General features: G+C 52.3%; 3 protein-coding genes across 4 annotated transcripts in view; 2 read left to right on the top strand and 1 right to left on the bottom strand.

Moving 5' to 3' along the window:
* The first annotated feature begins 4227 nt into the window (after window positions 1–4227).
* DUOXA1 (dual oxidase maturation factor 1) lies at window positions 4228–10381 on the top strand. Of its 2 annotated transcripts, none has more exons than XM_071568698.1 (7): window positions 4228–4581; window positions 5352–5506; window positions 6397–6454; window positions 6989–7123; window positions 7275–7488; window positions 8224–8438; window positions 9257–10381. In XM_071568698.1, the coding sequence occupies exons 2-7, from the start codon at window positions 5360–5362 to the stop codon at window positions 9457–9459; spliced, it is 972 nt and encodes a 323-aa protein (XP_071424799.1). In that variant the 5' UTR covers window positions 4228–4581; window positions 5352–5359; the 3' UTR covers window positions 9460–10381. The 2 variants fall into 2 exon arrangements, with proteins under 2 accessions (XP_071424799.1, XP_071424800.1); XM_071568699.1 differs by having other exon boundaries at window positions 5343–5506.
* Window positions 10382–13575: 3194 nt separating this feature from the next.
* Window positions 13576–18688, bottom strand: DUOXA2 (dual oxidase maturation factor 2). Its single transcript, XM_071568043.1, has 6 exons — window positions 18542–18688; window positions 18351–18408; window positions 15985–16119; window positions 15592–15805; window positions 14295–14509; window positions 13576–13923 (listed from the first exon to the last, which is right to left on the bottom strand). The coding sequence occupies exons 1-6, from the start codon at window positions 18686–18688 to the stop codon at window positions 13730–13732; spliced, it is 963 nt and encodes a 320-aa protein (XP_071424144.1). The 3' UTR covers window positions 13576–13729.
* Window positions 16331–20862, top strand: part of DUOX2 (dual oxidase 2) — a 25535-nt gene continuing 21003 nt past the window's right edge. The window contains exon 1 of the mRNA XM_071568041.1: window positions 16331–16497. The gene's annotated coding sequence lies outside the window, so the exon portion shown is untranslated. The remainder of the gene's footprint in view (window positions 16498–20862) is intronic.

Below are 20862 nucleotides of genomic sequence, written 5' to 3'. Positions count from 1 at the left end.
CAGGGTTCCCCAGGCTGGGACAATAATAGCCGTGCTGAGATGCATCCCAAAGGCTAATGCCCTTTCGGACACTCGTGCCAGGGCAGAAGAGCTCTGTTGGGTGAATCACAGAATCATAGAATCAGCTGAGTTGGAAGAGACCTCTGAGATTATCAAGTCCAACCCTTGATCCAATCCCACTTTGATTACTGGATCATGGCACTCAGTGCCACATCCCATCACATCTTAAAAACCTCCAGGGACGGTGAATCCACTCCATCTCTGGGCAGGCCATTCCAATGCCTGACCACTCTCTCTGTAAAGAATTTCTTTCTGATATCCAACCTAAACCTCCCCTGGCAAAGCTTAAGCCCATGCCCTCTTGTTCTACTACTGGTTGCCTGAGAGAAGAGACCAATCCCCACCTGGCTACAACATCTCTTCAGGTAGTTGTAGAGAGTGATAAGGTCTCCCATGAGTCTCCTCTTCTTCAGGCTAAACACCCCCAGCTCCCTCAGCCTCTCCCCACAGTACTTATGCTCCAGTCCCTTCACCAGCCTCATTGCTCTTCTCTGGCCCCGCTCCAGCCCCTCAATATCTTTCCTGAACTGAGAGGCCCAGAACTGAACACAGCACTCAAGGTGTGGCCTCACCAGTGCTGAGGACGAGGGAAGGATCCCTTCCCTGGTCCTGCTGGCCACATTATTCTTGATACAGGACAGGATGTCATTGGCCTTCTTAGCCCTATGGGCAACTGCTGGCTCATGTTCAGTCTCCTGTCAATCCAAACACCCAGGTTTCTTTCCACCTGGCTGCTTCACAGCCACTCTGTCCCCAGCCCGTAGTGCTGCAGGGGGTTGTTGTGGCCAAAGTGCAGGACCCGGCACTTGGCCTTGTTGAACTTCATCCCACTGGAATCAGCCCATCTCTCCAGCCTATCCAGATCCCTCTGCAGAGCCCTCCTGCCTTCCAGCAGATCGACACTCCCTCCCAACTTGGTGTTGTCTGCAAATTTGCTCATGATGGACTCAATCCCCTCATCTAAATCATTGATAAAGATGTTGAACAAAACTGGGCCCAGCACTGATCCCTGGGGGACACCACTGGTGAACCGGCTGCCAGCTGGACACAGCCTCGTTCACCAGCACTCTCTGGGCCTGGCCCTCCAGCCAGCCCTTAACCCAGCAGAAAGTGTTCCTGTCCAAGCCGCGGGCTGTCAGCTTTTCCAGCAATGTGCTGTGGGAGACAGTGCCAAGGCTTTACTGAGGTCCAGAGAGACCACATCCACAGCCTTCCTCTCATCCACCAGGTGGGTCACCTGATCGTAAAAGGAGATCAGGTTGGTCAGACAGGACCTGCCCTCCTAAATCCATGCTGGCTGGGTCTGAGCCCATATCCATCCTGTTGGTGCTGTGTGATTGCACTCAGGATGATCTGCTACATAACCTTGCCAGGCACCAAACAGATGGAAAGCTGCAACAGCCCTGGCAGGAGCTGAAAGCCCTTTTGATCTGGGAGCAGAGAGGATCAAGCAGTCCCAGGCAATAGAATTTTCCTGGGACATGCTTCAGGAGGTCCAGGCCATGTACAGAGACTTGTTCTTCTCCTGCATGATGGCTCTTGGAAGGGGCAGAGGGCTGAACATTCAACATAATTTGTAGACAAGTATTTCCTCAAACTGTGGCTGAAACCCCTCCTGTTTCAGTCCCCACCAGGATGAGGGGTGGCTCCTGCAGAGCTCTGCCTCCATCTCCTGCCAGCCCTTTCAGCTGACCCTGACTTGCCACCATCATAAGACACAAAACCCACTGATCACTGTAGTGGGCAGCAACACCTTCCTCTTTTCTCAAAATGTTAAATAGATCCTTCTTGCAAATATATCCAGAGCCAAACCAAGGCCACAGTGCCATGAACTTCTCTGCTCATTAAGGTGGAACTGATCAGAGTGGGTGACTCCATCCTTCCTCCTTCCCTTCAAGATGCTCCATCATGATTCATTCAGCTTTGGCAAGGATCCAAGCATGACTGGACACAGGATAGGCTCCATCTCAACAGAGCTCCAGCTCAAGTCCAGCTGCCATCATTCCCCATGTCAGGGAACAGGACAGAGGGATGATGGGGACAGCCAGTGGGGGAGGGTGACACCTTGGCACAAGCACCACATTCATCCCACTGGCCCTGATGGGTCAGACAGAAATCTTCCTGCTCCATCCCCAAAATCATCTCCTTGCCCAGGCATGTCTCCACGCCTTCCCCACCTCAGTTCCCAGCACTGACAGAGGTGGCTGATCCAACACTTTTCGGCTGCTTGCACAAGAGGTGCTGGGTGCTGCTCCCCTCGCCCCCACCTCCTGCAGGTGACCTGGATTCGGTGACTAATCCCTAATTGAGGGATCCATCACTCCCCAGGGAGTGAAGCAGAGCTCAGAGAAGAGGGCAGGGTGCTGAGGTGGGAGCAACACCCTGAGCAGGAGCCTGCAAGCTGTTGGTGAGCAAGAGCAAGTCCCCAGACCCGTTTCCTGGAAACTGTGATGAAACACACACATTTACCACCTGCAGAAATATGTAGAAGATTTTTAAAAGAGGGGGAAAAACCAAACCACAGTTATAATAATGGCCTCAAGCTTTCTGTAGGACTGTTTCTTAGATGCAGAGTGTTGGATGAGGGGTAAATCCAGCAACTTCCCTATGCTTGTCAGCCCATGGCCCCATCAGCATCCCAGGGAAGGGAGGCATCCCACTGTCACCATCACGCCTCACTTCCATCACTGCTGGACACAGATAAGGGAACAGAGCAGCCCTGTGAACTTCCCAGTGTCCTTCCCTGTGTTGCTGGCACCTCCTTTAGAGAAGGAGGGGAATTTCCTCCCCCTTGTTTTCATTTTTGGCGAGGGCATCTCCCTGAAAGACATTTGTGGTGCTCCTCTGAACAGCCCAAAACTCACCATGCCCTGATCTTTTCTCCAGGCAAACTCCACACACTGGTTTAACAAAGCCAGTGCAGGGCTTATCCTTCTGCTGCCTCTTTCACCTTCAGAGAGTGCAATGAAGGATGGATAGTCTAAACCTTCACCCCACATGCCACCTCACATGGTTGCATCTTCCCCACCTTGATTAATCTCAGCCTGCTAATTACTAGTCACTTCCTCAGTTATCCCTCTCCCACACTGCACGGAGAGGTATTTCCACCTTTCCAAGAGGTCCAAAGCCCTGCTCCTCCCAATGCAATGAGCCCTGAGAATCTGCATTGTTTGCTGTGAAGTCTACGTCTCCCTCTGCTCTGCAGAGGCTCTCAGAGTTGGAGCTGGTGCTACATCCCCATCAGACAGCCCCATAGCACATCTCTGCACACATATTCCTCAGGCATGGCACGTTTGTCATCCTTTATTTTTTTAAAACTATCACTGGGAACAGATTCAATGTTCAGACTGAGTAGAACCAGTTTGGCACTCGAGGGGAGATGACAAAGTCTTTGCCCAAAAATGGCTTTATTTACTGCTGGACATGAGCAAAAACTTGGTTTTATATTCCTCCACCAAAGGGTTTGGAAGGTCAGCTCTCCAGGGCACTCAACCAGCCCCATGCACTGGGATGCAGAAAGAAATACTTGGGAATGGCTATTACTGTGCCAGTTTTGGAGGAAAGCCCCCAAATATGGATCAGGGAGAGTTTCTGCCATAGTGCTTCCCTTTGGCATCAATGTAACCTGCTTCAGTCAACCAAACTGCCAAAGAATGAGAACAAACCCCAAAAGCTTGAATTTCCATGACTTCCACATCGTGCCCAGGTTAGTAAGGTCAGCATCTTCTGCATAACAGGGCTGGGAGCACATCCAGACCTGCACCCCTTGCCAGTCACTCTGTCACCTTGCCCAGGGATTGACAGGTCAGCCAGGACCTTCCCAGGGAACCTGTCCCAGTGGATGGAGTCAGGAGCAGGAGCAAGCAGGAGACCATGCAGCCACAGCCTGTGCCAGGAGACATCACCAAACAGTGCAGGTGACAGCTTTGAGCCCTCTGCTCTCTCTCAGCAGGCTCCCGAGGAGCCTGGAAGTCCCAGGGTCTCCGTGCCATAAGGAACAGCTGAACCTTTCACCGTTCTGCAGGAAAGTCAAGGAAAACAAGGCAAACCCCTCGCAGAACTGTGCCAGCCCGTAGCTCACTTGCCTGCCCTGGGACTCGGCAGGAGCGCCGGAGGGGGCCGATCCGCTGTGGGTAAGACTGGATGATCCGGCCGTCTTTGGAGGCGGGCGCTCTAAAAACACGGAGAGAAACACAGCCGTGACTTCACGCCGGGCTGGCTCCTCGCTCGCAGCTCTGGGAGGCAGCGCGGGCGCGCAGCGTCCCGGAGCAACATCCCGGAGCAATATACCGGAGCAGCATCCCGGAGCAGCATCCCCGGAGCAGCATCCCCGGAGCAGCATCCCCGGAGCAGCGTCCCGGAGCAGCGTCCCGAAGCAGCGTCCCGGAGCAACATCCCGGAGCAATATACCGGAGCAGCATCCCGGAGCAGCATCCCCGGAGCAGCATCCCCGGAGCAGCATCCCCGGAGCACACCGGAGCTCTGCACAGCACCCATCCCTCGGGATCGGCCGCGGCAGAGGTAGGCTCGGCGTGAGGAAGGGATTGTGGGTGTTCTGCAGCCATTGCTGGGATGGTCCCCATTCCCGAGGGATACTGAACAGCCTTTTCCTAGTGGGACAGTGAGTTGGTCAAGTGCGGTGGTAAAAACACCTGGCTTCCCAAACAGCAACCTTGTGCTCACCGTTCCCTCCAGCTGACTCCCGGGACAGGGGTTGGACAGGCAGCTTCTCTGTCCCCTCCAGGTTATTCTTGTTGCCTTGGACGATGAGGAGTTAACTCCGGCGGGGCTCAGCGCGGAGCAGCCCGCTGGGGCACAGCCTGTGTTTGTGCAGTGATTCACCAGCGCCCGGAGCACAGCACCCTCGAGCTGGAGCCAGGCTGTTGAATAAAGGGCTGAACTAGGGAGGGTGGGAGCACTGGGAAGACACAAGGGATGGAGAAAAGGCAGAGAAGGGGGCTGAATGGCCCAGTGGTGTATGCAGGTCTTGCTGTCCCACACTGGGGACAGCCTGAGGACTGCAGCAGATGCCCTGGTGACTCCAACACAGCTTTGCTCTGGGATGTGCCCTGGGGAGATGGAGTGCTCCCGTGGGAGATGCCTGAGTGTGTGCCCTGTGTGGGGCTGCAGTGTTCCAGGCACTGGGAATGCACACAAAACTGTACCCAGAAAAAGCAAAGCACTGGCAAGGAGGCAGGAGTTGGTTCAGCGGAAAAGGCTGAGTGGGGTGGAACTGTGAAGGTGAATTTTGCTTCACTGTGTCCCTGGGTGCTAATTTCCAGCTCTTCCAGGCAGCAGGATGACACTCTGGAATGGCTCCTACCCCTTCTACCCTGGTGCCAATGCCTGTTTCCCCTTTGACACCACCCGCGCTGCCATCATCACTGTCTTCCTCTCCCTGTTCATCACTTTCATCATCATCCTGCCAGGCATCAGGGGCAGGGGGGTAAGTGAAGGGGCAGGGGGAGTTCAGACCTGTAGTCTCTGACATATGTATCCCACATTCCTCCTCCTTTCCAACTTTTGGTTGAGATTTGGGGAGCAATCCTGCCCACAGTTCATGGCCATGGCTCTGGAATCTCTAGCTAGCCATGGGGTGAGCTCCAGCCCATCCCAGCATGGACCTCCATGCTACAGACACCAAACTCCACCATTTCAAATTTCTGAGGCAGCTGGATCTGAGTTTGGCTGGATTTCTCTGTGAGCAAGCCCAAGGGATTTCACAGGGGTGGAAAAGCAGGGTGAGGCTCAAAGATCTCACTCCACCTTCCCAGAAACCTCAATAAAAGAAGGAGGTGTGCACTGGGCATGTCCCAGCATTGCTCACTTGGCTCTCTGTGGCCAATAGACCCCACTGTGAGCCACGTGCTTGTTGCATGTTTGGCTTTGCAGCAGGGCTGGCCAAGAGACTTCTGTCCTCCAGGGGACACACTAGGAATGCCTGGTCACTGCTTTTGTCTCCAACTGTGGCCAGCTACCAACACATCCAAACAGGAGGTTTGGATAAGTGTGGAAATTCCAGCTCAAGACTGTTAAAGGAAGTGACTCCATCCTCCTTCTCAGAAAGGGGATGTCACAGCTTTCCCCAATGGGCTGTGTTTTGACCTTCTTACTCTGTCTGGATCCCCCTACTGCTTACCCCCCACCATAATGGGGATGCCCCACCCACATGTCCACCCTATGCCACCTGACTACAAAGCACATGAGGTGACTCCCCTGAGGAGGTACAGACCTGTTCCTCACCATCTGGTGTTTCTAAATGATGTGCTTGGTGCTGAGGTCCCCATGACAAACTCTGACTGAGACCTGTCCCCCTGCTCTGCTCATCCCCGGCAGCGACTCTTCTGGTTCCTGCGGCTGGTGATGGGACTCTTCGTGGGAGCCGTGGTCCTCAGTGAGTACTGGGGTCCTGGGGGGAAAGCTCAAGGATGCCCAAGACATGGAGGAGAAAGGTGAGGAAGCATGAGAAGAGCAGCCAAGTGCCAAGTCCAGACTGTAGGAAGGATCCATGGGGTAGACTCACACCTATCTTGTCTGGGACCTGGCTCCAGCAAGCGGGGAAAGGTGCAAATCTCCTCTCTGAAGGTCAGTGGTCATATCCAGGGCACTTATCAAAAGCCCACCACCAACTTCCAGGTGGACAAATTAGCAGGTGTTTAGATGAGGACCAGTGCTCAGACAGTGCCCACACATCAGCCCCACTGCCTCTAGGGCTGGGGAGTGCACTGGGGCTGGGCAGAAACCAACTGAAGTGGGGCCTGAGGGTCATGGGTCATGGCTGATATTGGGCAAGGACATATGGGGCTCACAACTCAGACCTTGCCCTTGAGATGAGATAGGTGATGCCCAGGCCATGGTGACTAGGCAGGTGCTCCCAGCACTGGATGTCTTGCTGTCAGGTCATAACAAACCTCTGAAATCTTCACAGCCATACAGTTCACCAGGGACTGGCAGACCGGCTGGGTGCAGGCAAACACCTCCTACAAGTCCTTCAGCAGTGCTGTGGTGAACGTGGACATTGGGCTGCACATCGGCCTGGAGGGGGTGAACATCACACTCAAGGGTGAGTGCACATCACAATAGGAAGGAACTGTGTGCAAGTCTGGCAGCTGTGCACCTTGATACTGGGGCTGCTGGCTCTGCAGCCCACACCAGCAAGTCTTGGAGCTCTCTCCAAGGCTAAGAAAGCTCCTTGGTCTTTGTCATTCCTGCAGGAAACCCAGTGAACCAAATCAATGAGACCATAAACTACAATGAGCACTTTTCCTGGAGTTTCAATGCAAACTATGACCGCAGCTACAGCGAAGGGCTGCAGAAGGGGCTGCCCAGCCCCATCCTCTATGTGGCAGAGAAGTTCACCAGTCAGAGCCCCTGTGCCGTGCACAGGCAGTACCACATCTCCGGCCACTACACCTCAGCCACGCTCTGGTGAGTTAGAGTGAGAGGTCAGCCCTGTCTCAGTGGGGAGTTGGAAAAAACCAGGTAGAGCAAAGGGTGTTTGATGTAGCCACTGTCTTCCCACTGAGGCCATGCCAAAGCTTTGGCATTCTGCAGAATCAAGGATGCCCATGCTTCCTGGCCTGTCAGAGAATCATTGAATCATAGAATCAAAGAAAGGCTGGAGTTGAAAGGAACACCTTCCACTAGAACAGGCTGTTCCAAGCCCCATCTAACCTGGTCTTGGACACTTCCAGTGATGGGGCAGCCACAGCTTCTCTGGGAAACCTATGCCAAGGCCTCACCACCCTCACAGGGAACAATTTCTCCCCAATATCCCATCTATTCCTGCCCTGTGTCAGTGGGAAGCCATTCCCCCTTGTCCTGTTCCTTCATCCCTTATCCAAAGTGCCTCTTCAACTCTCTTGGAGCCCTTTTAGGCACTGGAAGGGGCTCTGAGGTCTCCCTGGAGCCTCCTCTTTTCCAAGCTGAGAACCCTCTTCACCACTGCCAGACCTGTCCCACAGACCCACTGTTCGTGTAGTTCAGAACTGTTTGGATTGTAAGGAACCTCCTCAGATCAGTCTGTCCAGTCCATGTGCTGAAGCAAGGTCAGCTAGAGCAGGTTGTCCACAGCTGTGTCCCTCCACGGGGATGTGGAAAGAAGACCCTGAGTAGATGTTTCCAACAAGATGCTTTGTACTTGATTTTGTTGTCCTTTCACAGGTTCGCCTTTTGCACATGGCTCGTTTCCATTCTGCTGTTCTCCATGTCCCTCCTGCTCCATGGTGGTTACATGCTTCTGCTCACTGCCACATTGATCCTCTTCTCACTGCTCTTCTTCTTCACCACAAGGAACATCCCCAAGTGCCCCATCCAATTTGGCCCAGTTTCCTTGAAAACAGTCTATGGTGAATCCTTTTGGCTGACATTAGTGACAGGTGAGTGCTCAGCTTGCTCTCTGGGGGTTTTCTTCTCTACCGCTGCAAAGATGATACTCAGTGATGTCTCATCAACAGCACTTCATCCCTTTTGTGTCCAATGGCTGGTCACAGAAAATGACCTTTTTTTTTAATGGCATAAAAGATTTTAAGTTACAATTATGAAGATTGGGGAGGAAAAATATGAGCAGTCCTAGTGGCTGAATGAGAGAGATCTGAATGGCTGAAGTGACCTGCTGGAGGTGTGCCCAGAGGAGTGCCATGAAAGTCGGGAATCACAGAGCCAGGGAAAGACTTGGCCTGGAAGGACCCTGAGGAGTCTCTCTCCCAATCCTTCCCCAGAAGAGGGATAACCTCAAAGCCACATCAGCCTTGTTCAGTCTGGTGGTGGATGTCCCCACAGACTCCTCTGCCTTTCAGGACCTGCTCCACAGCTGTCCCACTCATGGGCAGCAATTATTATCTTTCACCAAACCAGAATTTCCCAAGTTAGAATGTCCACCTCCAAGGAGACGGTCTCTTTTCCAGTAGTAGATGGCAACTGAGTCCTCCTGGAAACTCCTCTTTTTCAGGCTAAACAAGCCCAGCTCCTCCAGCCTTTCCCCAGCTCCAGCCCCAATCCCACCCCAGTTCATTGAACCCTCTTTTGTGTTGGGGAGCTCAGACTGATGCCGAAGTCTGGATGTGGAAAGGGAAACAACACCTTCCCTTGACCTATTGGGTGATACCACATGCCACCAACCTCCAGCTGGGTCTAGATGGAGCTGGGACACAGTGGGAGGAGGTGTTAACATGTGTCCCTGTGCTGTGCATGACAGGGCTGCTGTGCCTGCTGCTGGGGCTGGGCATCATCATCCTGAACTCCCTGCAGCCAGAGAAGCTGAAGCTCATCTTTAACCTGGACAAGAGAAAGGGAGCAGAGAAGGTGTGGGACAAGCCCTGCCTGCCAGCCAACCCCAGACACTCTGTTCTGATGGTCCCACTGGGTGAGCTTTGTGAGGTGACAGCCACCCAGCTGTGAGAAATGGGGGAGGCAGGGCAAGGCCTGAGGACACCACTCCTGAATTCACCAAATCCAGCAGGAGCCCATGTGGGAAGAGATATGGCAAGAGCTGGCTGACAAGAATGTCCAAGAAAGACACCTCAGATATGACACTTTGCCCTAACTTTTTTTCTGTTGTCTTACTCAGCAGCAGCTGGAAGAACTTTTGTAGTGAGGAGAATCCATGTCCCATCCCTGGCTGTCCAGTTCGAGGCACTGGGCTGCTGCCTTTCCCCTTAGTCCATCCCAACAAAGGCTGAGTCCTCACCAGGTACAGAGACCAAACCAGAACAAACTGGGGAGAAACCAAGAAACTGCAGACTCACAGATACGAACCAGAGGAGAAGGAGAGCTCCTGCAACAACTCTACCCTGAAGACCCCCAAGAAATCCCCTCTGCCCACTGATGCTCTTCCCCTCAGCAGTCAGGAAGAGCAGGTGGAGCTGTGTTCACCAGGATGCCCTGTATCCAGCACCTCCTCCTGGTCTGGAGTGAAGGGCAGGATGGCAGGGACCACGATTTAGCAGGATGCTGGAGGTACTAGACCAGGTGGGAGGGAAGGAGAGGAGGAGATGGGAACACAGGTGCTACAGTGCCTTGGAGATTGACTGTAACCAACCAGTGAGAGGGGAGCAGCACATTCAGTCTGGGAGGCTTGGGTTCCTCCTGCCGAGCTGTGGAAATGCTCATATCATGGGGCACGAGACACTGGAATTCTGCACACCCAAGGCAGATGCAGCCACCCACTCCTGGCTGCTGGCACGTTGCCCATGGAGGGAGGGAGGGAACACACTGCAGGTTTGCACCCCTGTACCCCTGTGCAGGTTTCCCAACTTCTCTTTTTTATGTTTTGTGCTCACTTATTTTCCCCTGTATCTCAATAAAGTAAGTTGGCCCTGGCCTTTCACTTGTCTGTTGACAGAGATGTTCCTCTGAGGGCCGTGACTGTGACATTGCAGCCACTGGGAAGGGAGAAGGAAAAGGCAGAACCCTTCAGAGGTCCTGTGTGGAGCATCTGACTACAGCCAGTTGGTTCAGGGGCAATGAAGTCAAGTCAATGCAGCCTAAATATGGTATCAGGATATCCCCAGGCAAACAAGCAGGGGGTGTATAGGAGGACTTCAGCTCCTGGAGTGCCCCTGGGAATGTAGAAGGTTTAACGGGAGCAATGTCCAGCCCAGCATAGGGGTTTTCAGAGGGATCACCATGGGTCAGGCCCTCTGGGAGGAGATGCTCAGCCATGGCACCCTGCCCCATCCCACTCCAGACGGAAGAGCCTCCACTGAGGACCAAGAGGACCCAAAAGGGTTTGGAGCTGAACTCCTTAGCCTTGTGAGACCTCAACCAGTATATTCCCAATGGTTCCTACCAGGAGATGCTTCAGCCTATAGATGGATTAGATCCAAGGTGCAACAAACTCCTTTAATTTATTCAATAGAAATTTAGCTTTCATAAACCTGTCCCTGGTGTGCTCTCCTTGCAGCCCAGCCTTGGGGGCAGGACAGAGGGTTGCTTGCCAGGTGTCTTGGGGGCTGCATGGTGCACTGAATATCACCAGGGCATGGGCACCATGGTCCTTACAGACCCCTGGGTTGTGCTCTCCAAGATGCTCACAGTGGTTGCTCCATTGCTGGCACTGACCCTGGTGAGATGCCGGATTCCCTGCACAGTGTGGGGCCAGAGTCAGCCTGGGCCAAGAGCAAGGGATTAAATGGTGATTATTTTACCTCTTGTTGTCCAATGATGCCTCAGTCCAGCCAGGAAACTGAGCTGGAAGCTGTAGTGAATGGAGGAGGTGGGACCTGCAGCAGCACAAGGTGGGAGCTGTGCAGCCACAGCCCTTGCAGAGCATGTGAAGAAGCTGCTGCGACACTTGGGGAGGCAAAATAATCATTCCCAAGCAATGGCCCTCTGTGTGCCCCTCTGTGTGGTGGGAAGTCCTCCACCTGCACATCTTCCTGTAGGTGTCCAGCCCCTGGGACACATCCAGCCCTAGTTGTCCTGACTCCCTACTCTGCATGAGATACAGAGAGTGAAGGGGTCTCTGCATCCCCCATCATGTCATTGTCACAGCTCAGCTGGCCCTGTGCAGGATCTGCTGCCAAAATCCCAGCCATCCCATGCTTGCTAGGAAGCAGACAAGACACACAGAGATCTGGTGTCTCACGGCTTCAAACAGATCCAGTTTTAGTTAGGTTTTGTTTATTTGAGTTCGTGCCTCCACATGTCTGGTGCAACAGGACAAAGTTTTCCTTCTGGTGAGAATGCTCTAAAAGGAAGAATCATGCCCAAAAGCAGGAGGTGAGACTGCAGAGAGCCCGATGGGCTAAAAGGATGGTACACCCCCCCAGTCATCTATGTTTTCAGGTCATGAGATCTGTCCCACACCAGCCCCAATAATTTGTGGTTGACTGTAGCATCTTCCCATCAACATCTTCAGGCCTGACATGTCTGGATGCAAGAAATTCTCAAGAAAGGATCCTCCTTTACCTAAGGGAATTTTGTTGATTTAATCTTACGACTTCTGTCCCACCACTCAACTAGCTGAAGTCCTTTTGAGGTTCTCCTACACCCTCACAACATGCTGCTCCTCAGGACAAAGTGGCTTACCTTGAAACATGCAAGACTTGTCCTTCTTTTGGGGCATCCTCCCCCTGGGAAGGATGCTGTTGTTGGGAGCTTTCCAGAATTCATCTTCACATGTGCCCCACAGTCTCTTCTTAAGAAACCAGCCCCAAATACCCACAGTGTTTCAAATGAGAGGCTTTTTTAGTGAAGTTTTATTGAAAATAATTCTTGTAAATAACAAATCACATTAGTGCAACACAAGTATCATGTGACAGAAATAAGCAAGCCAACAGCAAGGGCCTTTTCTCAGAAAGAAAAGAGTCAGAATATTGAAATTATTTACATTTCCTTTATTTACAATTATTTGGAATGAAGGTGCCCAAGTCTCCAGCATTCGGATATAGAATTCCAGAACAATTTGGGTGGGAAAGGACATTACAGACTATCTTAATCCACCCCCTGCCATGGGCAGGAGCATCTTTCACTAGAACAGGTTGGTCCAAGCCCTGACCAACCTGGCTGTCAACACTTTTAGGGATGGAGCAGCCACAGCTGCTCTGGGAAACCTGTGCCAGACCCTCACCACCCTCACAGGGAACAATTCCTTCCCAATATCCCACCTAGCCCTGCCCTCTGGCAGTGGGAAGCCGTTCCCCCTTGTCCTGTCCCTCCAGGCCCTTGTCCCAGGTCCCTCTCCAGCTCTCCTGGAGCCCCTTTTGGGCACTGGAAGGGGCTCTCAGGTCTCCCTGGAGCCTCCTCTTCTCCAGGTGAACCCCCCAGCTCTCCCAGCCTGGCTCCAGAACAAAGGGGCTTTAGCTGTCGGAGCAGCTCCGTGGCCTCCTCTGGACTTGCTCCAGCAGCTACATATCATTCTGAAGTTAGATCCCAGAGCTGGAGGCAGCACTGCAGGTAGGGTCTCACCTGAGTGGGGCAGAATCTCCCCCTCTCCCTGGTGCCCAGCCAGCCCAGGTGTGCTCCAGCTGGATGGGGTTAACTTCATTCTTTCCTCTCTTTCCTTTCCCATGGCATCTTTTTGGCCCACACCTAACTAGAGATCTTGTCTAATGAAACCCAACTTTGAGACTGAAAATAATCCCATCACCACATTTCCTCCAGCCAAATTCATTGTATATTTTCCTCAGTATTTCTGGAGCAGCCTTTTACTCCAGCTCCTGCAGCATCCAGCCTGCAGCTGCTGGGTCTGTATCTGACTTTCCTGGATACACCTAAAGGTCTACATTAAACATTGGTGAATGGAAAAGAAACCCAGGTTTAATCCCTGGCTTTTGGAGTCATTGGTGCTCCCCATGAGAAGTGCCAACCATGAGCTCAGTTTCTCAGTTTCAGTGGGAACTGGCCATTGGAGACTTAATGCTGCACATTGTGCCAGGGCATGGAGCAGGAAGGGCTCTTCTGGCATAGAGATCCCAAGATGAGTTTTCAGCTCAAGTCTCTGGAGCTGTGAGCTGCTCCAACTGCAGCCTGCCAGCAAAGCCTGCCCTTTGCCAGAAGGCACTGTCAGGGAGATACAGTCTGTGAAGGTACTTCTCAGCATGGACCTAGCCCAACATGGACTTTGGAGGGAGCTGGATGGGGAAATGGGTCTCCAGGGACATCAAGAATGGTTTGTGTCCTGCCCTTTAAAGTCCACGTTCAGGGAAGGAGTGGGAAAAACTTTCTTCTAGGCACTGTTGGTTTTGGAGGGCTGCAAAGGAGCCAGGCCCTTGTTCACACAATGGTAGTTGACAAACACTTCAGCCATCTCTTGGTACTCCTCTGCTTTGTCCTCACGGAGATCAAAGAAGGTTTTCAGCAGATCCAAGTTGAGGTGGTGCAGTGCCACAACAGTGATCCCAGCCACAAAGCAGAGCAAGCCTGGAAGCAAATGTCCTCTCTGGGAGGGTTGTTGGACACCCCAGCACAGTCCCCACCCCACAACTCTCCTGTGATGGTGCCCTACCAGGAGGCAATGCCTTGGCTAATGGAAGGTGGCCTTCCACTGTATGAGGGAGCTTCAGCTATGCTGAGTGTCTTAAAACCCAGGTAAGTGATCCCCATCTCACTGCAACCCAGGAACTAAAAATCCTTTCACTGCCCTTGAGCTGAAGATGGTGGTCGCCCTTCTGCCATCTCTGTCCACATCTCTGTCAGGATCTGCTTTGCCAAGGCACAGGCTGGGACTCTAGGGAGCTGCACTTTCCACCTGGGACAAGGTGATGTGCCTCAGGGCAATTTGGTGTCCTTACCAATCACTAGGGTGAGCCAGAAGGATGCTCCATAGGCTACATGGAGGGTTGACGTCCCAATCTGGATCTGGCACATCGGGGAGTTCCTCACGGTGGAGAACGAAAGCAGCGAGAAGATCGCAAAGGCCCCTGTGACCAGGAGCATGTAGCCTCCATAGACAAGGGCAGGCATGGAGAAGAGAATGTTGGAGATGATCCATGTGCAAAAGGCCACCCTGGAGGTGAGGAGACCAAGGGTGTGAGTGTCATGGACTAGGATGCACTATGTGAGGATTTCCATGTGGGAAGAGAATCTGGGTTCCAGGGTGCATTGTATGAGGTAGAGAAGCTCTGTGGGTAGGCAGGAGTGATCCCTAAAACCCGGGCTGACCAAGCAGAAGTGCAGGGCTCATATTGCCACACCCAGAAGGCAGTAACATGGATTTGCTCTTCCCATTGCTCAGCCCACATACAGTACAAGCCTATAGGAGGACATGGCAGCCCACTCAGTGTATCTGGACCACCTTAGCTCCCCACCCTTCCACACATGGGGCAGTGCAGACCCCAGAGAGCCACACACAGGACTGGGATAAATGCAGAAACAGGCAAAAGTCATTTGCAGCAGCTCTGCACTTGGCTGGGAAGCTGAGTGACAGGGGAAGGCCTCAGTTATGGGCCAGGGGCTCTTGTTCCATGGCATCACCAGGCCCCTTTTTTAGCTTCTGAACCCCTGCTGTCAAACACAGAGCAGGGAGAACAGCACTGCAATGGCCCTTGAACTTCACAGCCCATGGTAGAAGGGACCATGTCCTGATAGCTGTGGACCATCTCTCCCTCAGCCAAAGTGAGCAGTGACATGTCACTGCCCAGCAGACCCTGGTAAAGAGTCAAGATCAACACCACAATAACAGCACCATCATGTTTCCTCGTCTGGTCCCAGATCCAAATGCCAAATACACTCACAGATGGGGTTGGAAGAGTTCTGCATGTGTCTGTGGAGCTCTCTGGGCCACCTACTCCATCCATGGACCTCTGCCATCATCACCACATCATGGAACAAACCTGCACCATGTTCCTCTCTCCTGTGCCTGGCCCTAGTGCATTTGGCCATCAGAGAGAACCAGAATCTCTCCGCTCACTCCAAAGTGCCTACAGGGCAACCAGTCTGACTGCAAGCCTTGCAGGGGCCCCTCCATGCACACAGCTTTCCTCCAAGCAAGATGCAAACCCATCTATCTCAGAGGTCTAGAAAAAAGATAGCAGAGCCCTCCCCACATCCCCGCATCTCCTGTGCCTGCACCAGGAGAGGAAGGCTCACCAGAGCATGGCTGAGGCGTAGTGGCCGGAGATGCGGTACTGCCTGTGCACGGCACAGGGGCTCTGACTGGTGAACTTCTCTGCCACATAGAGGATGGGGCTGGGCAGCCCCTTCTGCAGCCCTTCGCTGTAGCTGCGGTCATAGTTTGCATCGAAACTCCAGGAAAAGTACTCGTTGTAGTTTATGGTCTCATTGATTTGGTTCACTGGGTTTCCTGCAGGAGGGAGAAGCTGAGGCCCTGTCCTGTGCCAGCACCTGGGCGGTGTGAGGCAGGAGCATGGGCACAGCAGGATCCCAGGAACCTCCTCATGGATCCAGGGCCACCACAGGGCAGCTGGGGACCTTCTGGGGCCATGGCCACTCCAGAGCTTCAAACAGGGATGCTGGACTGACCTTTGAGTGTGATATTCACTCCCTCCAGGCCAATGTGCAATCCAATGTCTGCGTTCACCACGGCACTACTGAAGGACTTGTAGAAGGTGTTTGCCTGCACCCAACCAGTCTCCCAGTCCCCTGTGAACTGGACAACTGCCAGGAAAAGCAAAGCTGGGGTTAAAGTGGGGCTGATCTCAGGTGTTGTCATGCTCAAGGGGAGAATCATGGGTGAGTGCCAATGGCAGAGTTCCCACCATGGCACTGGAAGGGAGTGTTAGAAGGGCAGGAAACCTGACTCAGCCACCAGGACGTGCCTCAACCAGCTCCCACACCCTACTGAGCTCAGGTCCTCCCCTTGCTACACATCAGCTCCCTGGATCCGGGAACAGCAGAGCTCAGATCCCCAGGGATGAACACCGTGACCTGATTCCTCCTTGGACATCCTCTCCAGGACCTCCCTTCCCCATCATGGCAAGTGCTACAGCACGCAGGGACAGGGCTCAGAGATGAGCCTGGTTATCAGCCACAGGGGTGAGTCTCATTCCACATGTTAAGCTCCCTAAATTGCACTATTACTGAATAGTGAAGGTCACTGTCAAACGGAGGGAGTGGAGAGGGTTGGGAGGTGCCATCACAGCTTGGACAGTCATTCCAGCTGCGGGAAAAAGAAAACTTTGAAGCATTGCTGGTATATATTTTTTGCTATAAGGTATCCTTTTCTGAAGCACTACCACTTTGTGATGAGCTTCATTTTCCAGCAGGGAAGTGGGCTGAAAGTGAAGCGAATGATTTGATCTCAGGCTGAACAACAAAACCTGCCTGAAAGTAAGTTCAGCTGCTGAATCAACTTGTGAGAGCACTGATCCAGTGGCAGCTTCACAGGAATGTTTTCTGGCTGCAGGAGCAAGAGTGCCCTGCTGCTGCCAGACAAAGTCTGACGCTGGCTCCAGAACAATTCATTCCTTCCATTTGCCCAAGCAGCACCCGACTGCATCCTTGTCATGGAGTGGCACTGAACAGCTCTCCAGGGCTGAACTGGATAAGGCTGGGGAGCCAAGCCTGATCTCCACCTCTCTCTGCCATTTCCAGCCTAGCACCATGTTCTCAGGAGGCTCCAGTGGCATCTTCCAGCACCTGGACATCTCCAGGGTGGCAATTACATGCCAGGTTGGTCCACATGTCCTACAGCTGGCCACAGCCTGCCTACCTTCTTCTACTGCCCTGGTCAAATCAGAGGCTGGGTCTTTTAGGTTGTGCTTCATCATCCCTCTCTTAGCAGTCCTATAATCTACCCTGTCCTTCACAGTAGGAGAGTTTCTTTGATTTAGGGTTGAGGCTGGTTGCTCTCACTGCCTGGCATCTTCTATTCATTTACCCATCCTGTTGCCCCATCAGAGTTGGAAATCCTGCTGCCTGGTTGCCACCAGCAGTTACTTCAGAAGATTTCCTGCTTTTTATTAAATCAAATCCTCTCCTTCATGTCCTCCCACCTTGCCTCTGGGAAGATCTTTACCCCACTACCACAGCCTCTGCCCTGTCTATGTTTTATTCCAAGTTGCTCCCTTCACATCACTGCAAAGCTCCTCACATGCCCAAAATGTGCCTGGCTGCAGCCCCAGACAGCACAGGAGGCTCACAGAGTGGAGGAAAATAATAGAAAATTGGTGAGGAGGATTGTAGACACACTCAACTGACTTGCAACTGGGGTGTAGAAAAACTCATAAACCATACTAATCACTGTCTAGCCTTGTGTGTTGGCGATGTGGAACATCTCTGTTTAGACAGCTCAGAGGCACCTATTGCACAGCTTTCAGATCCTGCCCTGCTATGGGAAAGATCAAAGTATGTCAGCAAAATACACCTGCACAAATCCCTGGAAAACAGCTGAGAGCAGCAGATTTGGTGATCCTCTAGCACAGACCGAGACCCACGGTGCTGGTGTCCCCTCCCTGCCCATGTGCCACCACCCAGTGCTGCTTTGAGGGATCCTCCAGTAGGTGAGCTAATGAAAATAAATCTGCTCTTCGCATTTCACCCCTGGTTTTGTGGGTGTTCCTGTGTCCTGCCTCTGTTGGGTCACACACACAGCTGGAGGAACACAGGGCTGTGCAGCCTGATGGAGTCAGGGCTGTTTGAGTTACAGCCAGCAAAGCTCCCAGAAGTAACCACAGGCACCTCCAAGTACTCTCAACCCCTGTGCCACAAATGGGAAGACCTTTTGGGAAGTTGTGTGAGTGCTTTGTAGAGCAGGGGTAAGATAGACCCAGCAACCAGCCTCGACCAAACCATGGCTGCGAACTTCAGCTCACATTTCCCAGACACAGACCCTGCCCCAGGGTTTAACCCTGCCCCAAATCCCTCTCCGAGGGCTGCGCAGCACTTACCAACGATCACCACTCCCACGAAGAGGCTGAGGAGAACACGAAAAGTCCAGTACAACCTCTGCAGGGAGAGAGGTGGGACATCAGGCAGGGAGGAACAGCCCCAGCTCTTCTCCTGCCTCACCCCGAACCACCCGGGAGGGTCCCAGCATCCAGAACATGGGAAGCAGCTGCTTATCCTCAGGGTCACGCACCGCCCGTCCACGGATGCCCGGGATGATGAGCAGGAAGCTGCAGGCCAACGTGAGGAAGACCACGATCACTATGATGGTGTTGATGTTGAACCCAGCAGCCTTCCTCTGCTGCGGGTAGAAGGGGTAGACGCCATCAAAGAGAGTCATCCTGCCCTTTTGGAATCCTGCAGGAGAGAGGTGTCACGGTGGGGAACCTGTACTGCACTGCCCAGCAGCCCCCAGCCTCTGGTGGCAACCCCCAGCTCAGCTGCAGGAGGTCCTCAGAACTCCACAGAGGAACAAGAAAATGTGACTCTGCAAGGAAACAGGCAGGTGAAATAATCGCCAGCAGAGAACACGCCACCCAAAAGCCCTTGGTGGAGGAGAGGAGGTGCCTGGGGCAGGGCTCCACCAGCCCGAGGAACCAAAAGCCACCGTCCTGCTGCAGTGTGAGAAGCAGCCCAAGAGCAGGAACCTGTTGAGCAGCTCCTGCTTGACAGAGCTGGATCTTTACCTCCAGCAGGTGCAGCTGGGGCTTTCCCCTTTATGGTGCACCCTTAGGGAAGTCCACAAGGCAGCGACCACCACAGAGGAGTTACTCTTCAAAATTACAAGGAACCACTGAGAACATGGAATTCAGAGTAAAAAAATTAATCCCAGGCAGGGGCCACCAGTGCCCAGCAGAACAAAACTCACTATTGCCATTCCCACTCATCTCCTCCAAGAAGCTTTTCCCCAGGAGCTGCTAAAGCAGAGAAGGAGGAGGAGGAGGGAGGGCTGCTCCTGCACTTGATCCAGAGGAGTCAGAAGCAGCCCCTAGTCCCTGGATGTGGGTCCAAGGAGCACATGAACATTGGGAGCACATCTCAAGGCTGAAGGAAACTGGATGACATATGATGACAAGCTGTGTAATTCCTACGGACACCTTTGAACTTCCTCCAACACTCCAGTTACAGCAGTTAAATATCTTCCCCCTGTGACAGAACTTTTCTACCTAAACTGATTACATGCTTAGTCCTCTTATTTCTCCTATTTAATAGCCTCTCTGCATGTAACTACCCTGAGAAGTCTGCTAAAGTCAGGGGATACCAGAGCTAATCTGACTCGTGACCAAACACCATTTCATTCTGTCACTGTACAGAGAAGTTGATTTTATTCTCATTTTCTGAAAACAGTATTTTTAGGTAAGATCCAACCCAGAGCAATGCAGCCATAGCAAAGTGGGTCCCAAATCCCTAGAAGTGGGTGGTGATCATAATAGATATCACAAAAACAATTTGTCTGGGCAGCTGAATCATTTCTTGATGCATAAAGCAGCTTTTGGGTTCAGAATAATTTTCTGTCCAGTAACCCAGATAATTACAGCGAACTGTTTAATGGAGATTGGGATTTTACAACGGATCTGAATCTGACCTTATCTTGACTCTGCTCCAGACCAACAGAGCTGTTGTGTGCTCCTAAAGTCTTCTTCAAGGTTATTCTGTTGTAACAGCTTTGGGATGTTTCCCTGAAACGTCAGTCCCGGAGAAGGGCAGCTTTTAATTGCTATGATTACCTGTCAAGCAGGGGCTGTAGCTGATTCCTGATGCTACTGAAGTCCAGCTGTGGGTGCCCACAAAACACTCAGAGCTGCTGCACGAGAGGAAATAAATGAGCAGTTTAACCTTGGATGAGTTAAATCTCAATGGCTCCAATTCCAATGGTCTTCTTGTATCTTTGCCCAAATTTCCTATGGGATGCAAAGAAGGAAAGAAAGATTTCCAAGTCTGTACTCACCAAAACACAGCCCTTCACAGCTTAAATCAATTAAAACCCAGAACATAAAAACAATTAAAAACCAGAATATAACATGGAAAATATTGCTTTGTTAAATCTAAATTTCGCTTTCAACCAGAACCAAGGGATGTTTGTATTTCCTCTTCACTTTGCAACTTCTGGGACTTATTCCACAGAGACTCTACAGGGAAATAACTCTCACTGTTCATCCAGTCTTTCTCCCTTGATTACCCTGGACAGAAAACCAACTCCTTGGCATTTTTGCAGCTTTCCAGTGGAAAAGTGGTGCCTGCAGTTCAGGGCAGGAGAAAGTGAGCATTTTGAACCTTGGAAAACATGCTCCCTACTGAAGCATGGCTATGGTCCTAGAGCCCCCATGGTCTCCTCAGTCACAGTGTATGAGAGAGGAAAGACTGGAGATATCTTTAAGAAAGGGTCAGTAAGTCAGCAGAAATGGACAGCTTCTCTCATGTTTAAAATATTCTGGACTTGCAGGGGAGAAAGACAGGAGGCAGAAACTTTCTCAAACCCCACAAGTTTTTGATTGCAGAAACTCTTTTTTCCTG

Source organism: Pithys albifrons, chromosome 13 (assembly GCF_047495875.1).
Source record: "Pithys albifrons albifrons isolate INPA30051 chromosome 13, PitAlb_v1, whole genome shotgun sequence".
NCBI lineage: Eukaryota > Metazoa > Chordata > Aves > Passeriformes > Thamnophilidae > Pithys > Pithys albifrons.
The sequence above is the reverse complement of the archived record's forward strand: the minus strand, read 5'-3'. Positions and strand labels throughout refer to the sequence as shown.

Bases quoted from the DNA above. Each gene is read 5' to 3' on its own strand.
- DUOXA2 (XM_071568043.1), bottom strand. From the start codon at position 18,688: ATGACTCTCTTTGATGGCGTCTACCCCTTCTACCCGCAGCAGAGGAAG. The intron at 16,120-18,350 runs GTAAGTGCTGCG...TTTTCCTGGCAG, and splicing joins CGTGGGAGTGGTGATCGTTG to TTGTCCAGTTCACAGGGGAC. The intron at 14,510-15,591 runs GTGAGCCTTCCT...CCTCACCTCCAG, and splicing joins TACGCCTCAGCCATGCTCTG to GGTGGCCTTTTGCACATGGA.
- DUOXA1 (XM_071568698.1), top strand. From the start codon at position 5,360: ATGACACTCTGGAATGGCTCCTACCCCTTCTACCCTGGTGCCAATGCC. The intron at 5,507-6,396 runs GTAAGTGAAGGG...CATCCCCGGCAG, and splicing joins CAGGCATCAGGGGCAGGGGG to CGACTCTTCTGGTTCCTGCG. The intron at 6,455-6,988 runs GTGAGTACTGGG...AAATCTTCACAG, and splicing joins CGTGGGAGCCGTGGTCCTCA to CCATACAGTTCACCAGGGAC.